This window comes from Pituophis catenifer, unplaced genomic scaffold (assembly GCF_029215685.1).
Source record: "Pituophis catenifer annectens isolate HBS135680 unplaced genomic scaffold, rPitCat1.0.hap2 SCAF_1, whole genome shotgun sequence".
Lineage (NCBI taxonomy): Eukaryota > Metazoa > Chordata > Lepidosauria > Squamata > Colubridae > Pituophis > Pituophis catenifer.
In genome coordinates this window covers 62762406-62786993 of record NW_027256881.1, presented here as the reverse complement: position 1 = coordinate 62786993, position 24588 = coordinate 62762406, and the positions used below count along the sequence as shown (strand labels likewise).

The following is a 24588-nucleotide window of genomic DNA, read 5'->3' as shown; positions in this document are numbered from 1 at the left end:
AAAGAGCCCATTCTTAGCCCTGAAAGCCACTGAGTAATCCTCAGATCAATTAGTTGTTGAGGGAAATTGAAGGACAGAACATTGTGTACACTGGCTTGAGGACATAATATACAGTATATTGGCTTTGGTTGTACAGGAAAGGTGGGATAAAATTGGCCAAAATTCCTGAGGACCCTGGCAGTAGCAGATTATCTAAACGTGTTTCAGTCATGGTTGAGACTGGGATTCAGTATGGGATTAGTGGTTCTGGGTGCCATCTATTAAACAGTGTCATTTTATAGGACCTAGGAAGTGTGCCTTCTTAATGATGGTTCATGTCTGTGGAATGATTTGAAGTGTTTCCATCTTTTGACTTTTTGCAAACTAAGATCTCATTGTTCTTCTAAGTTCTGAATTAGGATAGGCATTGGCTGCTTGGCTTTGTTTTCTAATCAACTGGCTTCTTTTTCTCCTCAATAGTTTGTTTAATCTATAAACCCCTCCGATTTGATATGCAGTTGGGTAACTTCAAAACTGAAGCGAATAAATAAATAAATAAAATTATAAAAATAATTTTATAATTTATAATAATCAGGATTTCTGTTTTACAGTGAATTCTGTTAGAATTCTAAGGTCCAGTTTCTCTCAGGATGAAGAGAATAACAGCAGTGGCAGTGGTCTTTGGTAGGTGCATCCTATTTTTTAATCTCTGCTTTATTTGTTATCCCATAGTTTTAGATAATATTAAGTCAGGCAGATAAATCAAAGAGTCTCTGAAAATCTGTAATTAAAGTAGTAACATCAGGAAATTTGAAAATCAAACATAAAAAAACCTGAGGCAATGACAACATTAATAGAAAATCTTATTATTTCAGATATAACAAAATTTGATGAAGTAAAATATATAGACTATAAGTATTCTATAAGAATAAGGTTTGCAAATGGACACAGTTCTGCAAAAAAAAAAATCCCTTTCCCCCCCTTTTTTCCCTCTCCTTTTCTCTCTTTTTCTTCTCTTTCTCTTTCTCTCTCTCTATCTCTCTTTCTTTTTTCTCTTTTTGTATTCTTTGTATTCTTTTTTTCTGTTTTTGTATGTATTTTTGTATGTACATTTTTGGTTTCATGTTTATTGAAAAATTAATAAAAATCTTTTTTTTTTAAAAAAAAAAGAAAGAAAATCTTATCATTTCACTTATAGAATTGAAAGAAAACTATAAATAATTCCAGAAAATCATTCAGCCCAAGAATTTTTAATTTCATGGGAAACAGTATTGTACATTTTTTTTACACTTATCTATTTTGCCTTAGTTTTACTGCTGACTTGTGTATATGCTACTAAAGAAACTACAAAGAGGAACAGGAAATCCAAACAATGTAAGTAAACAAATGATGTAAAAGTGTAATCTCAGTTTAGACTCTCTTTCATGTCTTTTGTGAAAGATATTGGAAAACTGGCTCCAAGAATACTTGGAGAATATTTGTACATTCTGTACAAATGATGTAGCCTCCAATATCTTCCATTAACAGTAATCATAATTCTCAGCTAAACTATTCCTACTTAAACTGTTTCCCACCCCTGTCCAGACTGCTGCATGCTGCTTTTGTTTCTATGCATAATTTATTCTGAAATTCTTTTTGTGTGCCAGATGCTCCTTGTTGCTTCCTTCAGAGCAAATAATATTATTTAATGTTCAGGAAAGATGTAATAATTGCGAGCAAAATAAAGACACATGACAAGATGAGTCTGGGCAAGGGATGGGGGAAGAAAACTAATCAAATTTAATTTACAGCAAATTCACTACAGGTAATCCTCAGCCTATGATGACAATTGGGACCAGAATCTTGGTCACTAAGCAATTCATTTGTTAAGCTAGTCATCAATTTTACAACCACTTTTATTGCAGTTGTTAAGCAAATGCTGTGGTCACATGGTTTTTAAACATATCCAACTTCCCAAATTGAGTTTCCTTGTTAGAAAATGTATTGGAACCACAAAGGCTTTTCTTATCCTTTGTAGAATAAAGCCATTACTGATGCAGTGAATATTCAAGGCCCCATCTATTAACAATTATGACAGTTGTATAATTTCAGTTTGCATGTGAAAGTTGTACATGGCAAAGAGCATGAATTAATGAATAAAATGAAAGAAGAAAGAAAAATGGCTGCTGAGAGAAGAAAGAAGGATGTAATACAAAGTGGCCTGATCCTGTATAGTAGAGTCGATAAATATATGCATGGAACTGATGGTTTAATTATGAAGCAATGTTAGGCTGGAAGTAATGCCAAATGTAGGAAATGGAATGTTATTTCTGGCAACTCCTAAACTGTCAACACATCTGAAAGAGGAAAGGATAAAAATCACCTAAACTTTTCTTATCTATATAAATATCAACATTAGAAAGACTATAAATCAGATAGGCCCTAATCTATATGTCAAATGTCTCTAACTAGTCTACAGGCAGTTACTCAACATTATATTTGGAAAGATAAAGACAGAACTTACCATCTTCTGCATGTAGTGATGCAGTCATAATGCAATGGCAGGACATACGATTTGTATGTCAAAGATCTCATGTTCAATCTCAGCATCCCTAGCTAGATTGGAAAAACCATTGCCAGAAACCATGGAAAGCTAGCAATCTGAATTAAACAGGGCTTAATATTTTCAGGTGCTGCATTGTGCAGTGGTATAGGCTTAAAATCATCATCAACAGCAACATTCCTGAATTCTCACATGTTTGCTAAATCTTTCAAAATTTCATCAATAGTATCTTGAGCATCTTTGCTAGAGAGAACTTAGAGAAGTTACAGAGAACTGCTTGAGAGAAGTTCCATGCAGATGGGCTCCAACATGAGTCCAAAAGCTTGAAAAACTAAACCTCTGGTCCCAGTGACCGATTCAGATTGGATCCTGAATAACTTTTGTCCATTCGTATTTTCACTTGAAAACTTGACATTCTCTCTCTCAAATGACAGTGAAATGTTTTTCAGGGGATTAAGACAAAAAACAAACAAACATTAACCCAACATTTTCATTTGGAAGGAAATCAAAGTCAGGAAGATTAAGATGACTATGTACATTCCACAAGAAACTGATATAAAGCCCACATAGATCCAACCCAAGTTTCTCTTCAGCTAACTGAATAGCTAAGACAATGACTTAGCTAAACTAATATGCTTATAAAATATTGTTTTTCTTGGAAGCTAATAATTATAGCATTAGCTATATTTCCACTCTTCAACATAATAACTGCAGAATAAGAAACTGCATAGTGATCTCTAATGCAAAGTCAAATCAGATTATTTCTCTCTTTATGAAATTGTTTATATGAAGACTTTGGTCATATTTCTGTAATAACCTGGATCCTAGAATCTATCTGGAAGAGTTGGATGACAACTCTTTGAATTCCTAAGCTAATGGTATGCAATTTTGGGAGTTGAAATCCCAATGTTATCTGAAAAGCTAAAAGAGCAGATCTGAAGAATTTATACCAAATTGCTGGATTATAGCAATTATATATGGAATTAAATGCATAATTCAAATATTATTGTTTTGATGTGAAATCAATAATATGGATGTGATTATTACCTTATTCCACTGCATATTAGGCCATTTGGAACTGGGGTGTGAAAGAGTAAACTCATTGGAGATACCCTGCAGTTGGGAGTTTTATTATTTTTAATTTTTAAGGATTAAGGGTTCAGTGTTGAATATCTGAGTATTTTAAAACTGGCATAAAAGCACATGAAGTGTAGAGCCAATTCCTACAATTTCTTTGTTTTCTGCAAAGCTTTTGTGTCAGATTATATTAAAGCATAACATTCAACTTTTATCTTCCACAGCTGTTCCACAGATTGAGTGTGCCATCAAAGCTGCAAAGATCATCAACCCAGAATTTATTGCTAAGTGTCCCTTGGGATGTCAGGATGTTAAATATCGAGTTTATGGCACTGATATCTATGCCTCTTTTTCCAGTGTTTGTGCTGCTGCTATTCACAGGTCAGCAGAACTGATGTTTAATTCAAAATAGCATCCAAAATAAAAAAGAAAGGTATCAGCATGCTCAATAAATGTAAGAGTCATAATGGGGTGTGTTTCTTTTTTCCTCACCAAAAATTTTGTATAACTCTCAAAAGATAGGAAAAATAAGATTAGGAAATAAAAGGTAGCCTATAGTCAAGTCTGTAAAAACTATGATCGTGAGTAGAATTCAGGTTAGTGTATCTTAATGTATATTTAGGGGATGGAAAATAGGTCTTCTTTAATTCCGCTTAGTGAGCAAAAGGGCAACTTTACAAAATGATTTGGGTATGGATTTATGAGGGAAATAACTGTAGATCTGACAAAATTACACAGATAAAAATCGATCGATGATATTTCCATAAATTTATACTGGGAAATGGCAATAGACCCTTCCCTCTGGGATATGATCAATGATAACTTTTTGGAAATGCCAGGGTAGAAGATATCTTTCAGGGAATCACAGAACCATCTTCTTACACATTAGGCTTAACTTATCTAAATGTCTACTAATACTTAGAACAGAGAGTTTCATTTTGATATAGTCTGACTATAGAATGATTCTTAGGCTTAGAATTATTTTTTTTTAATTTGATTTATATGCCGCCCTTCTCCGGAAACTCAGGGCGGCTTACAATGCGTTAAGCAATAGCCTTCATACTTTTGTATATTTTTACAAAGTCAGCTTATTGCCCCCACAAACTGGGTCCTCAATTTACCTACCTTAGAAAGGATGGAAGGCTGAGTCAACCTTGAGCCTGGCAAGTACTATCAAGTACTTTGTCAAATGGATTCAGGATTGCATAGGGGAGTTAATATACAATTCAGTGCACTTGAAAGAAGGACAAACCCAGTTCAAAAAACAATTAATATTAGAATCATGTGGAGGCCGTCTGAAAAAAATCATATATGCCATAGCATCTAGAGCACCATGCTGTCACTGCCTGGTTTCAATGAAGACCTCCAGAAGATGATGTAATAATGTTCCACATAAAGGAAAGGGCTGGAAACAGTTCTTCCAAGTGGACTGAATTTATATGTATTGAGCTTGTAATTCAACGATCACTTAGAGCTCTGGTAAGTTAACAATGTGCTTATGACATTAATGTGTTACTTTTACAGTGGAATTATTGACAACTCTGGAGGAAAAGTCTTAGTTCAAAAAGTTGCTGGTCAGTCTGGGTACAAGGGTAGTTTTTCCAATGGAATCCGCTCACTTTCATTACCACGATGGAGGGAATCCTTCATACTTTCAGGTAAATTTCTTCCTTTCTTTCCCTTTCCCCTTCCTATATGTCATTTCTCATTATTTAAAAACCTAAGAAACTCTGAGAAACTCTGATGTGAAAGGTAGCAATTAAATGCTATACAGTAATCACTCAAGAATGGATGTAATTGTTTTTAGTTGGAAATCAGAGACAGTTTTGCTCTTGTTGAAATTATAAAATTAGTAAAAGCCAGAAGTTGATACAACAAAGCATAAAGCATGTTATATATGGAATATTAGGATATTATTTTGACAACTACCAATATTTTCTTTTAGGGTTGTTTTCAAATATAGAGTTCTATTTTTACTGCTCATCAAAGCAATAAGAAATGTGATGATATTTATATTCACTATTAGCATTTATTCATATAAATAGCAAAAGTTCAGCATTTTGTTTTGGATCTTTCAAGCAAAACTTCACCATGAATAAATTGCATATGGTTTATATGACATTAGCAGCTGTTTTTACTACATAACATTTATTTTAAGTGAATTTAGCAAAGAAGGATGATACTTAAGGGCTAAAGAAAAGTAGACTTTTTCCAGATGTAAGATATATTTATATCTAATGTAAGAACAGCAAGGTAAACATTTTGTTGTGTGTAGAGATTTTGATGTGAAAAAGTAAATGAAATTTAAATCAACAAATCCTGGATCTCTCCAAAGGTCAATAAGATTGGTTTCAAATAAGTCTGCTTCATTATTAAGAAGCAGAAGGGTGCGGGGAAACCTCCAGTTTTAATACAGTAAAACTTCCACTGCAAAATTACATCACTGCATTTCCAAATAGAAAAGCTATAAGACAGAAAGAAATGTAAAGGAAGAAAAAAGGTAATAGAAAAAATGGCAATAAAAAAGCTCAAACAATTTAATTCCTTCTGCAATATCTGTTATTGAATTACTAAACATGACTTAAAAAGAGTGCAGATTTTTTTAAAAAAATAATATTTATTAAATTTCCAAAGATTAAAATACACAGTACAAAAAGAAACATAATACACAAAAAAAGCAAGAATAAAAACCACACACACACAAACAAAAAACAAAAAATATAAACAACCAAAAACAAACATATCAAAATTTCAATACTAATAACAACTTTTCTGCATCAGCATTCTACATTATTTAACCTCTTTACACAAATTCTACTTCTAAATATGTCTGTCTTAAATTATCTTGATTTCTTTTTACAATTCGATCTCATGACAAAAACATCCCTTAAATTTTTTGTTTACTACTCTCCAGCCAGGAATACCAGTGCAGAATTTTAATCAGAAGACATATTGGCAATATAATAGGCAGACACTATTATAACTAACTTCTGAGTATATTATTGAAAACATCCATCAATATGTCCAATGTTATTATATTTTGTTTCATAATTGTAAATCTAGTTTAAATATACTTCTCCTTTAATTGAAATCTTTAGTTTCTTCTAACACCACTAGTGTCCAATTTTTAAAATCTGTTTTCTAAAAATCAAAAAAAAAATCAAAAAAAAATCATTTTCCCACAGAAAAAGATCTTTGTAATTAATTCCAAAATCTTATCTCTAATTTATCTTAGTTCATTTGTATCTTTCTAAAATCAGAGTTTGAGTCACACTTTTACTTGGACGATTTTCCTTTTATTTGGAAAAAAAAATAAATTTGTAGTAGAAACATATTCCACTAAGGATTGAAGGAAAACTCACCTAGTGTTGTAAAACTTTTTGATCTGAAGATTCCTAATAGCTGCAAAGCAGTTAACAAGCAATTCCTGAAAGTGATTAGAAAAGGAAGTATGCGAAGTTAATGTCCCTTCAAAGGTGGCAACCATGGTTTGAGCAAGATGGTTGTTCCATTATCTACCCAAGCTTTAAACCTGCCAGTGAAGATCTGTACACTTCCCGGCTGCTCTTGTATCACCAGCTCCTTTTATTATTATTTTTTTATTGAGGACTAAACCATTTAACCTTACATTAGGCCCTGGATTTGGGTTTGAATGATATGCCAGATCACAGTGAAAATAAGATAGCTTATAATAAGCTATTATAAGAAATCATAGCATTGGCATAGCGTATCATCGATATAAATCTGGAGATGACTTTTCTTAAACACATAAATTGGGAGTTAAATTAAGACTGTATGAGCTCAGTATTCAAGACAAAACATTTCCAAATATTAAACCTAACTTTGGAGATGATGAGTGCCTTCCAGATGAGTTTAGAAAATTGAAACAAGCATGTGACTATTTTTAGTTTCCATTAAAAAAAAAAACCTAGTGCAATAGGCACATTTACTTTTCTTAGCAGCTTCTTCAGTAAACGGACTCCAGCAAATTGACTTTTATTTTTGGCTCTCTCGTGATAATAACAGATGGCTAAAAGAATATAAAAACATTACGTAACCACCACTTTGGAAAATAAGAGGGTCAATAAAACAGCTTCCATTCAAATGTACAGATAGGATCTGGTCAAGAGGTAGGGAGCAGCAAATCAGTGTGGCTGATGAATATTTAGTAGGCCCATAAATCTATATTATATATGATGATGATGTTGATGATATATGATGATGATGTGTGTGTGTATATATATACAGACCACATTTAATTAATATCCATTAAGATCTATAGGTATACATAATATATATGATCAAAATGAAATATTTCTGGTTCCAGATATACAGAGGATTAAAGAAAATAATGCGAAGAAACCAATTGAAACAGCTGAAAAAGTAGGATGTTAAAGCCCTTGCTTTTAGTCATTAAACTCCATAAAGCTACATTTATTGAGGGAGAACCAGAAAACTAAGTAAAAATGCACAAGAAAAGTCACATTAACATTCCTAAAACGGTTTCCCCCTTGTTATTTAAATTATTAATATCAAGTTATTAATTTGTGGAAATATGGGAGAGTATTGCCCCAGAGGACTATATGTTTTTATAGTTTTTATTCTGATTGGGGGAGGGGTTAATGTTTTGTGTGAATCCCAGGTTTGTGTTACAATATGGACTGCTTTATAGGTCTTTTAAAATAAAAAAATAAAAATATATAGTCCAATAACAAATATCACAATACTCTAACTACAAATACAACAATATTCTTCTGTAGTTAGAGATGCCTTGGGTAGATTGAGATATCACACAGTTCAGTGGTGGGATTCAAAAAATTTTACTATCAGTTCTGTGGACGTGGCTTGGTGGGCGTGGCATGGCTTGGTGGGCATGGCTTAGTGGGCATGGCAGGGGAAGGATACTGTAAAATCTCCATTCCCTCCCCACTCCAGGGGAAGGTTACTGCAAAATCCCCATTTCCTCCCAATCAGCTGAGAGTCGGGAAGCAGAGAATAGATGGGGGCAGGGCCAATCAGAGGTGGTATATACCGGTTCTCAGAACTACTCAAAATTTCCGCTACCGGTTCTCCAGAACTGGCAGAACCTACTGAATGCCACCTCTGACACAGTTCTAGAATGCAGTTGTACGTTTTTGGTTTAGGATAGTAAATGAACCCAACCATATAAAGGTTATTAAATTTATTTATTTATTAAAATGTTATGCTGCCCATTTCTCCTTCAAGATGACTCTGGGCAACTTAGAGATTATAAAACATGTTAAAAATAGTTAAAATATTAAAAGAACACAAAGTTAAATATATATTATTAAGATTTATATTAAAACTGAACTAAGAGAGCTAAGAGTTGGATGGAAGGGGGATAAAGTCATGTCCAGTCATGAGCGCTCCTCTTGAGGCCCCAGGCCAGCTGGCAAAACCAGGTTTTTATACCCTTCTGGAAGGCCAAAAGAGAGGGAGAAATTCTCACCTCCAGTGGTAGAATGTTCTACAGGGATGGGGCCACAGCGGAAAAGGCTCTTCTCCTTGACCCTGCTTGCTTCAATTCCTTAGAGTTATGATCTCATGAATCATGAAGAAAGCAAGGTGGAATAACTGCCCTCTTGTGTAAATGGTGTCAGTGATGTAATTTGTGTCAACCAGATTGTAAGCCCATAATTGATATAGCAATAGCAATAGCATTTATTTATATACCTCTTTACAGCCCTTTCTAAGCTGTTTGCAGAGTCAGCATATTGCCCCCAACAATTTGGGTCCTCATTTTACCCACCTCGGAAGGATGGAAGGCTGAGTCAACCTTAAGCCTGGTGAGATTTGAACTGCCAAATTGCAGGCAGCCAGCAGTCAACAGAAGTACTGCACTCTAACCACTGCGCCACCGTGGCTCATATCTTTTGTGTATGACATAATCATCATCATTGAATACGAGTGCCCAGTTCTTGATATATCAGGCACAGCTGATGCAACCCTCAACTCCTTACCTGCTGGCTTATAATTATAGGCGCTTTTATGATCATCTATTCACTGACCGAAGATTTCTGTTTTGTTTCCTTTAGAAGGCAAGCCCAAAAGAGGTGTGCAGTACCCATCAACTCTGACTTATTCGTCTTCTGAAAGCACAGTCACTAAAGGCAAGTGATGGATTTTCTGCTAGAGGGTGTATTATTGTTTCCCCGCATATGTATCCATGTTGTGGTTACTTAGATTAAGAACTTGAGCAGGATCGATTTGTAACCATATTTATGATAATTTATACAAGTATAATACTATAAATGTTTCTTTAATGCCCTTTTCTGTATTCATCACTTAACAAGGCTTAAGAAGTTTTTTTTTTTTAAATTATTGTGCAAATCAGTGCCTGGTAATGATTAACTGACTAGAGTTTATGCCTTGAGAAATAAAATTCAAGGATTTATGTTGCTCTGCCTCTCCTCATACCTTACAGCTGCAAATGTAGGGCCAGCCTCTTACTCTCATCATCAAAGCCTTGAACCAATTCATGTAGCAAAGAAACAAGATCTCATTTCTAGGAATGTGCTTTTAATAACTTTGCGGCTTCAAGGATACCCTGTTAGCCTTTTTGGTTTATTTTTTTCCTTATTGAATATAAAGCAATCCATTTCATATTTGGAATCTTCTGCTAGCATATCTGTATGTTCCAGCTGTTTGTGATCAATATTTTATACATCAGGGGAGGGTTCTACTTACCTTTACTACCAGTTCGCAATGGGGACGCGCGCACGCACTCTTCTGTGCATCTGCAGAAGCGTTCTGATGACATTGGGGTCAGTGGGCGGAGCCTTCCACCAGTTTTACTACCGGTTCTATAGAACCGGTGTGAACCAGGGGCAACCCACCACTGTTATACATGTAATTTTGTGGTTCTTGATCTTTGCTTGGAATACTAGAGACCAGAGGTTTGTTATATCTTTCTAGCTTTGGAACTAATACTGTAAAATTATTGTTCGGTTCCTTTCCAATGGTTTCTGCTTTTGAGGTGAGTTTTCCACCATGTTTTGAAGTAACATTTAATGCATGATCTTCAGGCACAAACAATCTTCACTGTGATGATTCTGTTCTCATTTATATCTGCCATGCAAGTGTTTGAGCTATTTTTGACTCTATTGTACAACTTTTCTGGGCTGCCTTTTTTTCATCCTAATGAATATTTTTTTTAAAAGAAGTGTTTTGACAATTTGACAACTGACAAAGATCAAGGCTTGGTATAAATAAAAAATGAAGCATTTTAAATTTTGTATTAAAAACATACAGTTCAGCATTTCTTTGAAACCCCACCAAGCTTGGCCAATAATTGCAGAATTCACTTTTATTAAAAGCAACGTCAAGCTCCTAATAATTGCACTGGGAAAATGTGCCCCTTCTGACATTATGATTAGTTGCAATCAATCAGATGTTTAGACTGGATTTGGCATGTTTATCCACTATGAAGTCTTCCCAAGGACCTGAGATAGGCAGACGTACTTCTTTGAGTGTGTTAAGGGTATCAATGATTTAAGCTGTTCTAAGTAAAACTGCTTCTTGCAATTGACTGGCAGTGATTTTGTCAATGCCAATGGTATTCAAATGATGCTCCAGATGTTTTGGAATTGCATCTAAGGCAGGGGTGAAATCCAGCAAGTTCTGACAGGTTCTGGAGAACTGGTAGTGGAAATTTTGAGTAGTTTGGAGAACTGGTAGCAGAAATGTTGAGTAGTTTGGAGAACTGGCAAATGCCACCTCTGACTGGCCCCAGAGTGGGGTGGGAATGGAGATTTTGCAACATCCTTTCCCTAGGAGTGGGAAGGGAATGGGGATTTTGCAGTATCCTTCCCCTGGAGTGGGGTGGGAAGGGAGATTTTGCAGTATCCTTCCCCTGCCACGCCCACCAAGCTAAGTCCACAGAACTGGTAGTAAAAGAAATTGAATTTCACCACTGATCTAAGGTGCTTACTACTACAAAGGTGCGTTCCCATAGGGAGGGCCTCCTTGGAGTGCCATCGGCCAGGCAGTGTCATCTGGTGACTCCTAGGGAACGGGCTTTTTCTGTGAGCGCACCTACCTTATTGAATCAACTCCCCCTGGAGCTCCAGGTGGCCCCTGACCTGCGCTCTTTCCATCGTGACCTTAAGACATGGTTATTTTGCCAGGCCGGATTGGGCTGAAGGGGTTTTTAAGGTTTTTAAGGGGAGTTTTAATGGTTTTTAACACTTAATATTGATTTTATCTGTTTTTATTGCTGTGAGCCACTCTGAGTCCTTTCCAGAGAGAGGGCAGCATATAAGCTAAATAAATAAATAAATAAATAAATAAATAAATAAATAAATAAATAAATAAATAAATAAATAAATAATATTGATACTTTTGCCATAGTCATTCTACTTACTACTACTTCTATTATTATTATTATTATGTTCTAATTCTTCTTTCAGTCTGCCAGATAATAAACTTAAAGCTTCTTCCACAAAAACATGCATTAAATGACTGCATCTTTGTGAAACTGCAAGATTCTATGCTGCTAATCAAAAATTGATTTTATCACTGGGCTGAGAATTTCAGTTCATTTCAGACAGTCTGCCCTTCTGTGGTACTGTAGAATAATGTTACCCCATTTCCTTTTTTGCCAGAGGCTAACATGTAATTCGTTCAATATCATAACTTAACTTTTAAATGAAGGGTTTGGGTATAAAATTAAAAATACATTTCCAGCCTTGAGAATGTATTTTAAAAGAAATAAGTATGTTTTTGTCAGAGGGAGATAAACAGTTTAACAAAGTGACTAAGAAAACCAGGCTAGAAACCAGGAGACTCTGAGTTTTACTCCCACTCTAGGCACAAAGCCAACTGGGTGACCTTGGGCCAGTCACATTATCTCAGCCCTAGGAAAGAGGCAATGGCAAATCACTTCTGAAAAACCTTGCCATGAAAACTGGAGGCACTTGTCCAGGCAATCTCTAAGAATTGAATATGATTCAAAAGAATTTTAAAAAGTCTGATGTATCTAGTATTTTAACTAACTCAGGTATTTTACATTTGCCTGGATCAATATGACTTTTCCTAGTACAAGTGAATCCCTGTAAGGCTGCTACATCAGACTCCTCAAATGTTCTCCCCAGCTGCAGCACTTTCCAGTATGTCACTGACACTGAAGAGGAGTTTGGGGGAGAACATCAGGGGTTGAAGTGGGGATCTACATATCTCACTCCATGGTAGCATTTTTTCTTTAATCAAACAGCTGGAAATCATATCCCATATTCCACAAAGGATCTACTTGTCATGTCGAGTAGGCAAATTTTGGCTTCTCTTGGGTCTTTCTGGCTTTGTTGATACATATCATGAACAATGATATGACAAGACAAGTGACCTACCAACTCAAATACCTAGAAATACGTAAAATTACCTTCGCTATAGTGGCAAATATCTATAGCTCAGATGAAGGATGAGGGCAAAACTTCGTTCTCCGAGCTTGTGGGTTGGTTTCCAAATGTTTCATTACCAAGCTAGGTAACATCTTCAGCCTCTTTAACATCTTTAGGGGATGTCAGAATCAGAGTTCTGTTTATAAGGGCTTAGGTGTGGGTGTGTCAATTGAGGCAGATCTTGTGATGAGTCAGCTGTGAGTCATGACTCACAGATGATTCACAGATGACTCATCACAAGACCTGTCACAAGACCCTCAATTGACACATCCACACCTAAGCCCTTATAAGCCCTTATAAACATCCACACCTAAGCCCTTATAAACAGAACCCTGATTCTGACATCCCCTAAACTCCGCTGAAGATGTTACCTAGCCTGGTAACGAAATGTTCAGAAACCAACCCACAAGGTTGGAGAATAAACCTTTACCCTCAAAATTACTTTCATTACATTATTTTTTTTTCTAAATTATTTTAAATTTTACTTATTTATATTCAAGCCCCAGTTTGACTACATATATGCACACCTAGTACATTTGTTTATTATATTGTTTTTACTAAAAAGGGCAATCTACGAGACCGCCTTCTGCCGCCAATAGCCTCCCACCGGCCAGTTCGCTCGTACAGAGAGGGCCTCCTCAGGGTGCCGTCGGCCAGACAATGTCGGCTGGCGACCCCCAGGGGGAGAGCTTTCTCTGTGGCGGCACCTGCCCTCTGGAATGACCTACCCCCCAGAGATACGCATGATACCAGATCTCTGGACTTTTCGTCGGGCCCTGAAAACACATCTATTTCATCTAGCCGGGCTGGCTTGATCCCATCCTTGCGGTTTTAATTTGTAATTGGTTTTAACTGGGTTGTTTTAAATTGATGGCCAAAATTATTTAATGTCTTTTAAACTGCTTTTAAATTTTATATGTTGTGTTTTACCATGGCTGTTCACCGCCCTGAGTCCTGTTGGAGAAGGGCGGTATACAAATAAAATAAAATAAAATAAAATAAAATAAAATAAAATAAAATAAAATAAAATAAAATAAAATAAAATAAAATAAAATAAAATAAAATAAAATAAAATAAAATAAAATAAAATAAAATAAAATAAATAAATAAATAATAAATCTTGATACAAAACACTTTGAAAGCATAAACCATCTGCTGGTTCACTGCTGGACTGCTGAGCACACCATCTTTCTCATGGGTTTGGCATGCTTATGGGCATGCTCTTAGTTCTAGCTGTTTTCATGTAGATCACATTGTATCTTCATTTACAGCCATCCCCAAACTACAGCTGAAACCCAACCTAATTATTTTAGCTGGTACATATGGAGGGCAAAGCTATTAAAGAAAGTGCTTTTTTTCAGTGAGATGCTATATTTCAACCTTGATATAGGAAATTCATTACGGAAAGGATCTCAGACAACTGCTGCTCCATTACCAGCCACACATGGTGCCGCTCACACATTCAAACCCTTTACCACCACAACCGAATTTGTCAGCCCAACTCCAAAGACAACCGTCACTTCAACCACCATTGCACCAACGACCTTCACCAAAGTGACAACTGTTACAGTGGCAAAGCCTCTCATTGCAGTCCACAAGGTCAGGGATCTGGGTGAGTGGAACGAGAAGAGCTTCACAATCTAGCTTTTAATAATCCAGTTCGATAGGGCAATGGAACAAATTTGTTAGATCTGCCTCCTCATCACCATTCTCATCTCATCATCTCATCTCAAATTTAAAGCAGTGGTCTTCTGATGACTCCAGAGAAGATTGTTCAGAACCATGCAAGTCTGATGGTGCTCTATCTCCTCCTACTTCTTATAGTTCAGTGAAGTAGAGAAATGTCTGAGTCTCTTCCAAATGTTACCTCACTGTGGATTTAAAAAATGTTTCAACTCTACACAATTCTTTTCATTCAGAAATATTCATAGCTCTCCATGCACACATCGCATGTTTCAGACCTCCAAACAGAGACTATGAAGATCATTCCAAAACTTCTATCCTTCTTTTATACAGATACTTCATGGTTGATATAACCATTTCTTTTCAGCCCCATTGTTTGCTCATTTTCTAAACTTTGGGACACACCGAAATGTACTATTTGATCAGAGGGCTTAAACTTTTTAGATACAACTGTGCTTCCATCTCTTGATTAGGATGCCTAATAGTCTTTGTCTTTTTTAATTTCAGTCTCAGCTCCTTCATTCGTATCCAGTGCTTTTCTGCACTCTGCCCAAAATTTCATAATCTAGGCGAGCGGTCAGCAACCTGCGGCTCTGGAGCCGCATGTGACTCTTTCATCCCTGTACTGCGGCTCCCTGTTGCCCATCAGCTCCACAATAGATAAGGCTTTCAGTTAGGATAGGTAGAGGAAAAAGGACGCCATGCTAGGAGGAGACACTATGGTGGGGGGAACCGGACTTCCGGTTGACTCCAGAATTAAATGGGGGTCTTCCGGTTAGGGCCTTTGTGGCTCTTTGAGTGTTGAAGGTTGCCTACCCCTGATCTAGGCTCTACATGTTCTATCTGAAAAAGCCCTGCCAGGGATGTGAATAGTTTGCATGTAGTCCTGGTTTATTACATGTAGTCATAAGCCAAGTTCAAACAAAACAAGGTATAAAGCAATCAAGTTAATTTTCATAGAATTCATAACACTTTTTTCTTTTTAAATTCTGTTTTGATTTTTTTTTATTCCATTTATTCTAGTGAAACAATATTAATGAGAAGTACACTGTGGCACAAGGTAGTCCTCAACTTACAAAAGTTCATTTAGTGACCATTGAAATTACAACAGCACTGAAAAAAGTGATTTATGACCATTTCCCGCACTTACAGTGTTGCAATATCTCCCTGGTTACATCAAAATTCAGATGCTTGGTAACTGACTCATCTTTATGATGGTTGCAGTATCCCAGAGTCATGGGACCTTTTGTGACCTTCTGACAAGCAAAGACAATGGAGAAGCCAGATTCACTTAGCAACCATGTTACTAACTTAATAACTGCAGTGAATCACTTAACAATTGTGGTTAGAATGGTGGTAAACTTCACTTTACAATTGTCTTGCTTAGCAACATAAATTTTGGGCTCAATTGTGATTGTAAGTCGAGGACTACCTATTCAGCAACTGAGACTTTCATGAATATGATGGTAGGACTTCCAGAGGCAGTCTTTTAGCCTTTTTCACAAATCTTTCTCTACTAGCAAATCAATGCTTTCCACAGCCCAGCCTTTTTTCCCACTTTAGAATATCAGCCTCATAAAATAGTCCTTTTAATTTTTCATAAACACGAATTAACAATTTTTCCTAAGTATTGACAATGTGTGGCCTTTCAGATGTTATTGAGATTTGAATAATCGTGACTGCAGTCCTCTAACATCTAGAGGCTAACATTCTTAATGCTTTGTTTATATGCATTCAATAGAGAGAGAGTTGGTTTCACAAAATAAAATGCAGCACGTACTTTTGCTCTCAATTTTTTACCTGAATGCGCATACCTCAAAATGTTCTGGCTCTGCTTTGGAAAAAAATTTTTCAGAGCCAGAACTTTCTGAGGTAGGACAACAGAGCCAGAGCCAGAACATTCTGAGGTAGGACTCCTTCTGAAAACAGAGCTGAAAAAAGTTCTGGCACAGCTTCCTGTGAGAGTAGATCAATCTTTTCCCAGCTGTGACCTTGCCCTGTGCTGGAGAACATGCAGGCTCTGTCAACCACCTGAGACCAGGACTTCTTCAGTCTCAACCTTCCATTTCATCTTTCCAGATTACTTTCCTTCTTTTTTCCATCTCTCTTGCTTAGTTTTCATTTGGAATTTCACATGGATGCCATTGGCATCAAGCTCACTCCCAAACAATGTGCTATCCATGGACTCATCAGAAGACTACCCCAAGAGCAAGAGTTGATTGGGGACCTCCCTTAGCAACACAATGTCTTATTTCACTTCACAATTTCTTTCCCTGTAGGGATCAACCATCCCTTCTGTATTGTTTCTAAGACGATTGCATGATTGTGTTCATGAAGTCACCAAGAAGTGAAAAGTATATCCAAAACTAAGACATCTAGGCTTATATTTATGCTTTAACTCTTTCCCCCTGCTGCTCCCATCAGCTTGTTTCACACACTACCATTCTTGTGCTTTTGTTCTCAGTAGTAAGATATTTTCTTGTTCGTTCTTAGGCTCTAGCAATGTCCATCCAGTTTATTCAGCGATGGCGGCGGCAGCATCAGCATCAAGTAAGTACCAGGACAGCTTTACTGAAACCACAGCCCTCTCAGGTGTGCCTGAAAGCAAATATTAATAAAACCAACTATCTATTTTAAATTGATTTCATTCAGTAGAGAAGAAAGTACTGAAATTTCAATTATATCTATAATATAGCAATAGCACTTAAACTTATATACCGCTTTATAGTGCTTTACAACCCTCTCTAAGCGGCTTACAGAGTCAACTTAATGCCCCCAACAATCTGGATCTTCAGTTTAATGACCTCAGAAGGATGGAAAACTGAGTTAATCTTGAACGGGTCAGGATCAAACTCCTGACAGTCGGCAGAATTAGCTGCAATACTGCATTGTAACCGCTGCACCATCACAGCTCTAGTTTAAAGGATTAACACAAGCATTTTCAACTTTCAAAATGGTAAAATCAATCCTTTTTTTAAAAAAACACACTTTTTACAAAGTTTGCAAAATTTCAAATAAAATATTCCATCTCCTATTTTAGGGCAAGTTCAAGCTGCACAAGGAAGAACTCAGAATCAAGGTATGTCCTAATTCAATGGATTTTCTAATTAAGAGAATGTTAAAGGTTATTAATTAACTGACATTAATTAACAGTAAAATATTTTAAGGCTTGTGGCTACACAAGTAACAGAACTATTATTCTTCATTCTAAAATAGATAAAGTTTTTATTATTTTACAGTTTTTCTTAGAAAGAGCTCATATTCCTAAAAGTAAAACTATCTCAATATACAGTACTTGCTTTTGAATAAGTACCTTGTTATTACTTCCTAGTAAATTTTCAAAATTGTTTAATATGATTGAGCCAAATTTAAATAGCTTTATCTTAGTTGCTCTATATTAATATAGAGGCAATTTTATAGTTGTCCACTAAGTATCCTCTGAAGTAATAATTGAAAACCTTACAGTAATTAAACCTTAGTTTACCTATAATAAATTATGTCAACCCTAGTAGGTTGATAAGTCAGGAAATCAACTCCATAGGAAAGCAAAAGTAGAACAGCCAAAAGAACAAAACCACAAAATTTAGCAAACAAGCATTGAAAATAAATAAGGCCATCCCTCAGTTTCTCTCTACAATTTTAATCTACTGCTTCAAATTTTCCAAAGATTTTTTTGGCAAATATCTTAGTATTAAAATTTGATACTTGCAAAAGAGAAGAAGATCCTCTAGTACAGGAAAGCCACAAACTGTTTCTCCAAGTTCATGTTACAATTCCAAGGATTTTTGTGACAGCCAGAAATGCCTCTCAAAATAAACTTAAGGCAGGGTTTGTTTTACTCTGTGCATGCTCTGCTATTTTCATTATTTCAACAAAGTTAATCTCATGTACTTCTTAAGATGTAATATTTTTTCCATTATTTTAAGATTAAATTGGTTGTTTGAATAATAATTATGTTCGTCTTTTGTCCATAACAGCTACCGAAACAGATGCGTGGAAGTCTGGATCAAGCCTTTTGGACCCAGGTAAAAATCTTTCCACGAAGTCTATTAAGCAGCAAGAATGTACAACAAGCGTGCATATTTCACATGTGCAGGAAACACAAGCATTTATTTTTTGTTATGGTGAAGTTCCTTACATAGGATGATGAGATAAGATTCTTTTGAGTCTTGTGTCTCGCTCAGTTCATAAAAATATATGCAAATTAAGGCATATAAGCAAATCATAAGCATCGCTCAGATTCGGGAACACCTGGACTCTGACTGGGTAGATTCAGGGGGGAGGACAGAGGCAGGTCTTGTGAGTATTATCTGGGAAGAGTTTGATTCTGTGACGCCCGAAGACGTGGACAGGATACTGGGCAGACTGAGCGCAGCCACATGTTTACTGGACCCGTGTCCCTCCTGGTTGGTGCTGGCCTCTCGGGAGGTTACACGAGGCTGGCTCCAGGGGATTATAAATGCTTCTTTGAGTGAGGGTGTCTTTCCTGCCGCCTTGAAAGAGGCGGTGGTGAGGCCTCTCCTCAAGAAGCCTTCCCTGGACCCGGCAGTGTTGGCAAATTATCGTCCAGTCTCCAACCTTCGCTTCGTTGCGAAGGTTGTTGAGAGTGTGGTAGCGTGACAGCTACCCCAGTACCTGGATGAATAGTCGTATCTGGATCCATTCCAGTCGGGCTTCAGGCCTGGGTACAGCACGGAAACGGCATTGGTCGCGTTGGTGGATGATCTCTGGAGGGCTCAGGTCAGGGGTGTTCCTCTGTCCTGGTCCTATTAGACCTCTCAGCGGCTTTTGATACCATCGACCATGGTATCATGCTGCACCGGCTAGAGGAGTTAAGGGTGGGGGGCACCATCCTACGGTGGTTCTCCTCCTTTCTCTCTGACTGGTTGCAGTCTGTGTTGACAGGGGGGCAGAGGTCGACCCCGAGGCCCCTTGTATGTGGGGTGCCACAAGGGTCGGTCCTCTCGCCCCTTCTGTTCAACATTTATGTGAAGCCGCTGGGTGAGATCATCCATGGTTTTGGGGTGAAGTACCATCAGTACGCTGACGACACTCAGCTGTACATCTCCACCCCGGACCACCCCAATAATGCCCTTGAAGTGATGTCCCAGTGCCTGGAGGCCGTGCAGATCTGGATGGCAAGAAACAGACTCAGGCTCAACCCAACCAAGACCGAGTGGCTGTGGTTTCCGACATCCCAATATAGTCAGTTGGTGCCATCACTGACTATTGGGGGCGAGTCATTGGCCCCCACGGAGAGGGTTCGCAACTTGGGTGTCCTCTGGACTCACGGCTGTCTTTAGAAGAGCACATGACGGCCGTGGCCAGGGGGACTTTTTATCAGGTCCGCCTGATTCGCCAGTTGCGTCCCTTTCTGGATCGGGACTCGTTAAATACAGTCACTCATGCTCTCGTTACTTCCCGCCTGGACTACTGCAATGCTCTCTACATGGGGCTCCCCTTGAGGAACACATGGAGGCTCCAGCTGGTCCAGAATGCAGCCACGCGGGTGGTTATGGGAGCGACATGGCGCTCCCATGTGACCCCCCTCCTGCGCGAGCTACATTGGCTCCCGGTGGTCTTCCGGGTGCGCTTCAAGGTTTTGGTTACCACCTTTAGAGCGCTCCATGGCATCGGACCGGGGTATTTACGAGACCGCCTTCTGCTACCAATAGCCTCTCACCGACCAGTACACTCCCATAGAGAGGGGCTCCTCAGGGTGCCGTCGGCCAAACAGTGTCGACTGGCGGCCCCCAGGGGGAGAGCCTTCTCTGTGGGGGCACCTACCATCTGGAACAAGCTCCCCGCAGAGATACGGAGGATCCCGGACCTGTGCACATTTCGTCGTGCTCTCAAAACTTTTTTATTTCAGGCTGGGCTGGCCTAACTCTCCTCTTTTAAATTTTTAATTCGTGATTTTATAAATTGGGTGTTTTAATCTGTGTTTCGGCCAAAATATTTAATAATTTTAAGGGATTTTTAATATTTGTATTATCTGTATTTTATCTTGGCTGTTCACCGCCCTGAGTCCTTCAGGAGTAGGGCGGGTTAGAAATTTGATTAATAAATAATAATAATAAATATGTCAGATAATTTGAAATAATAAATTGAAGTGCTTTGAATTAGATTTATACTACACACTCTTGATCAGCTGATCAATTTTCATTTATGGATCCCCACTGGAAAAATACTTTCAGGGTTCATTTGGTACACAGGCTGAATTCATCCAGTGTATAAGATAAAATGAGATCATTCTAGGCTTTTTTCTTTCAGAGATAGTTTCACGTTACAAATTACTGCCTGATGCTGGAAATACACAAAGAGAGTATGCAAGCAAACAAAAATCTTGAATTGGTGTTTGTGTTTGGTTGTTGTTGGTTTTGTTCCTTTATTTTGGCCAAAGCATCCATTGATGTTCAGATCATTTTAGAAGATTGTCAGAATTAGGAAATAAACTGTAGAAGTCGATCATGGTGGGTAGAAAGTGATTCATTGCAAAAGAATTTCACATCTTAGATAGAGGGAGCTACCAGGATGGAGGATTTCCAAGAGACCAGAATGCAATATAAAGTTGGCCCTGTGATTGTTTGATGCATGCCAATTATCATTTCAAAGAGAATTATTTTTAGTTGGTATGAGACAACTGCTGCCTGAATAGAGATTTAATGAGCCCAGACAGCTGTGACGATCTGGTGGTGAAAAAAGCTTAATTAGCTTGCCGCAAAGTCCCACGTCAATGAGCTGAGATTCTCAGGACTTGACAATGCCATTTTAAAGCAAGCCTGGGAACTTGCAGGCCTCCCTGGAAACAGCAACCTTTTCAATCAGCTCTGAGAGATGCACGTTGGGTGGCCTTCCTCTTCTGAGGTTGCTGGCACTTAGGTGACATAGCCAGCTTTCAAGACAACATTGGAAGCCCTGTCTGTGATTTCGGTGAAGATGATAGAAGTTTGCTAGGTGGCCAGATCGACCTTTTGATTAGAGAAAAGACAATGTCTGTATTTAGTGCTGACTTGTGGACTTTTTAAAAAATAAAACAGAAAAAAATAAACTGATTATTTTGACAATTAGACAGGATAGATAATAGAAAGAAGAAAGTCATGTTGTAGCTTTAAAGAAAGGGATCTGTAATTTTAGTCATAACTGCTGTAAAGAAGATAAGAAGTCATTTCTTTATATATTTTTTCTTTCTTTTCTATTTTTCTTCTACCTTTTTTCTTTCCTTTTTTTTTTGGCATTTTAGTTTTCTCTTTTATTTCCTTCTTTTTCCCCTTCTTACTCTATTTTAGTTTGAATGAATTTTTGCTCTTGCTTTTAACATTTTCCATAAAATTACATTTTTAAAAAGAGAGCTGTGTCTATGATAATGCAAGCAGAGTTGGTGAAAATATTTTTTTTATTTTATTTATTTATTTTATTTATTTGTTTTAATTTGTATACCGCCCTTCTCCAGCAGGACTCAGGGCAGTGAACAGCCAGAATAAAAACAGAACATACAAAATTTAAAAACAATTTAAAAATAATTAAATATTTTTGGCCACAATTTAAAACAACCCAATTAAAATCAATTCAATTTAACCGAAACAGTGGGATCAAGCCAGCCTGGCTAGGTTAAATTTTTAAAATCTCAACTCTGCATAAGAACTGCATCAATAACCTGTGAACATTAGATGCTCTGTGTTATCTGGGGTTCAAAAAAAGAATTGTGTTTCCCAACTTGCAGTAGCAAAGTGTGTATCTCCCTCCCCCATGATGGTCTTTTAAGCTCTGGGGGTCTTCAGGCTTTTAGGGGTAAAGTCAGCACTTTAAAGGGGACCCAAGAGTTTGCAAATGGACAGGCAAGTGGTGCAGCATTTAAGGATTGGTACTGTGAGATAGTGGGACACGGTGGCTCAGTGGCTAAGATGCTGAGCTTGTTGATCGAAAGGTCAGCAGTTCAGCAGTTCAAATCCCTAGTGCCGTGTCATGGGTTGAGCTCCCGTTACTTGTCCCAGCTTCTGCCAACCTAGCAGTTCGAAAGCACATAAAAAATGCAAGTAGAAAAATAGGGACCACCTTTGGTGGGAAGGTAACAGCGTTCCATGCGCCTTTGGCATTTATTCATGCCGGCCACATGACCATGGAGACATCTTCGGATAGCACTGGCCTCTTCGGCTTTGAAGCAGAGATGAGCACCACCCCGTAGAGTCGGGAACAACTAGCATGTATGTGCGAGGGGAACCTTTACCTTATTGTGAGATACCATCAGGCTGACCCACTTAATTGGTGGTAGGGTTCTCTGTCCACTTGTGTTGCCAGTGCATCTCCAGGGATAGCCTCATTCAGCAGGTGAAGAATGTAGAATGTAGCCCTGTACATCCAGCAATACATCAGAGGTGGGTTTCAGCAGGTTTGACCAGGTCTGGAGAACCGGTAGCAGAAATTTTGAGTAGTTCGGAGAACTGGTAGTAAAAATTTTGACTGGCCCCACCCCCATCTATTCTCTGCCTCCCAAATCCCAGCTGATCGGGAGGAAATGGAGATTTTACAGTATCCTTCCCCTGGAGTGGGGAGGGAATGAAGATTTTACAGTATCCTTCCCCTGCCATGCCCACCAAGCCACACCCACCAAGCCACACCACACCCACCAAGCCACGCCCACAGAACCGGTAGTAAAAAAAATTGAAACCCACCACTGCAATACATGTACTGTAGAACTGGTTCTCAACTAGTGGTAAACATGCCAGAGGTGCATTCAGAAGCGGTGTAGTTAGGACACATCTGACCTCACTGATATTTTAGCTTACGTTTCTAACATTTCACTTATAGGGAAAAATATATTGCAGCTAGCCCTCAACTTGTGATTTATTTGTGTAACAACAATTTGAAGTAACAACACCCTCAGAAAAAGTGACTTATGACCTGTCCTCAAAGTTACAACCATCACATCATCTCCATGGTCATGTGATTGCATGTTACAATGGTTGTAGTGTCTTATGGTCATGGGATCCTGATTTGCAACCTGCCCAGCTGGCTTCCAACAAGCAAAGTCAAGAGGAGAAGTTGGTTTCCCTTAACAACCGCATGAATCACTTAAGAACTGCAGGTACTCACTTAACAACTGTGGTAAAATGGTTGTAAAATTAGGTCCAGTCATGTGATAATTCACTTAACAACCACATTACTTAGCAACTGAAAGTCCGATCCCAATTGTGATTGGAAGGCAAGGACTACCTGCACACATAACTTTTTATTTCTATCATGTGGAGACCCAGTTTCTTTGAAGTGGGATTGAATATAAAATAGGTTGAAAACACTGGACTGTAAAGCTTTCGGAGCTCTCCAAGGAAGTTGTACCAGGGCACAACTGGACCTATGCTTTCTTCAGATTCTTCCATCTTATCTGGACACTGACAGAAGTTCCCTCTTGTCTAAAACATTTTCCCTTTCTGTGCTTTCAAGCATCTGAAAGCATCTCCATGATTTCCTTGTTCATCATTCAATTAGCAGACTGATATTTGATGTGAATGTCTCCTCTTTCCTGACCTTCAAATTTAATAATATATAACATTGATCATTCTAGGTTTCAGCTCCAAAGAAGACATAGTCCCAAAGCCTCTGAAGCCAGTTTCCCAGGGAAATCCAAGTATGTGAATCAGAAATGTATTTAGATCCTTTCATAATCTGTTTTTAGCAGACAAAGAGAACATTTTACAGGCTTGGCATTTCATGAATGAAATCTGCTTCTTGGGGTGGGGGGAATGGGATCAAAGAGAAATCTAGCAGAACTACTAGTGGGAACAAATTAATTTCCATTCAGGTTTACTCAAATGTTGATCAATTGTTAATAAATGCATATTTTTTTCACTAGCTTGCAGCGATAACAACAAATTATAATAATCAATTTGGTTA

At 37.8% G+C, this 24588-nt stretch overlaps 1 protein-coding gene across 1 annotated transcript in view; it reads left to right on the top strand.

The window, feature by feature from the left end:
* The first annotated feature begins 629 nt into the window (after positions 1–629).
* Positions 630–24588, top strand: part of VIT (vitrin) — a 32601-nt gene continuing 8642 nt past the window's right edge. Inside the window, exons 1-10 of the mRNA XM_070950281.1 lie at positions 630–663; positions 1288–1353; positions 3823–3979; positions 5123–5256; positions 9655–9729; positions 14405–14626; positions 17191–17247; positions 17738–17776; positions 18675–18722; positions 24260–24322. Of these exons, the coding sequence (XP_070806382.1) occupies positions 630–663; positions 1288–1353; positions 3823–3979; positions 5123–5256; positions 9655–9729; positions 14405–14626; positions 17191–17247; positions 17738–17776; positions 18675–18722; positions 24260–24322 (895 nt within the window). The remainder of the gene's footprint in view (positions 664–1287; positions 1354–3822; positions 3980–5122; positions 5257–9654; positions 9730–14404; positions 14627–17190; positions 17248–17737; positions 17777–18674; positions 18723–24259; positions 24323–24588) is intronic.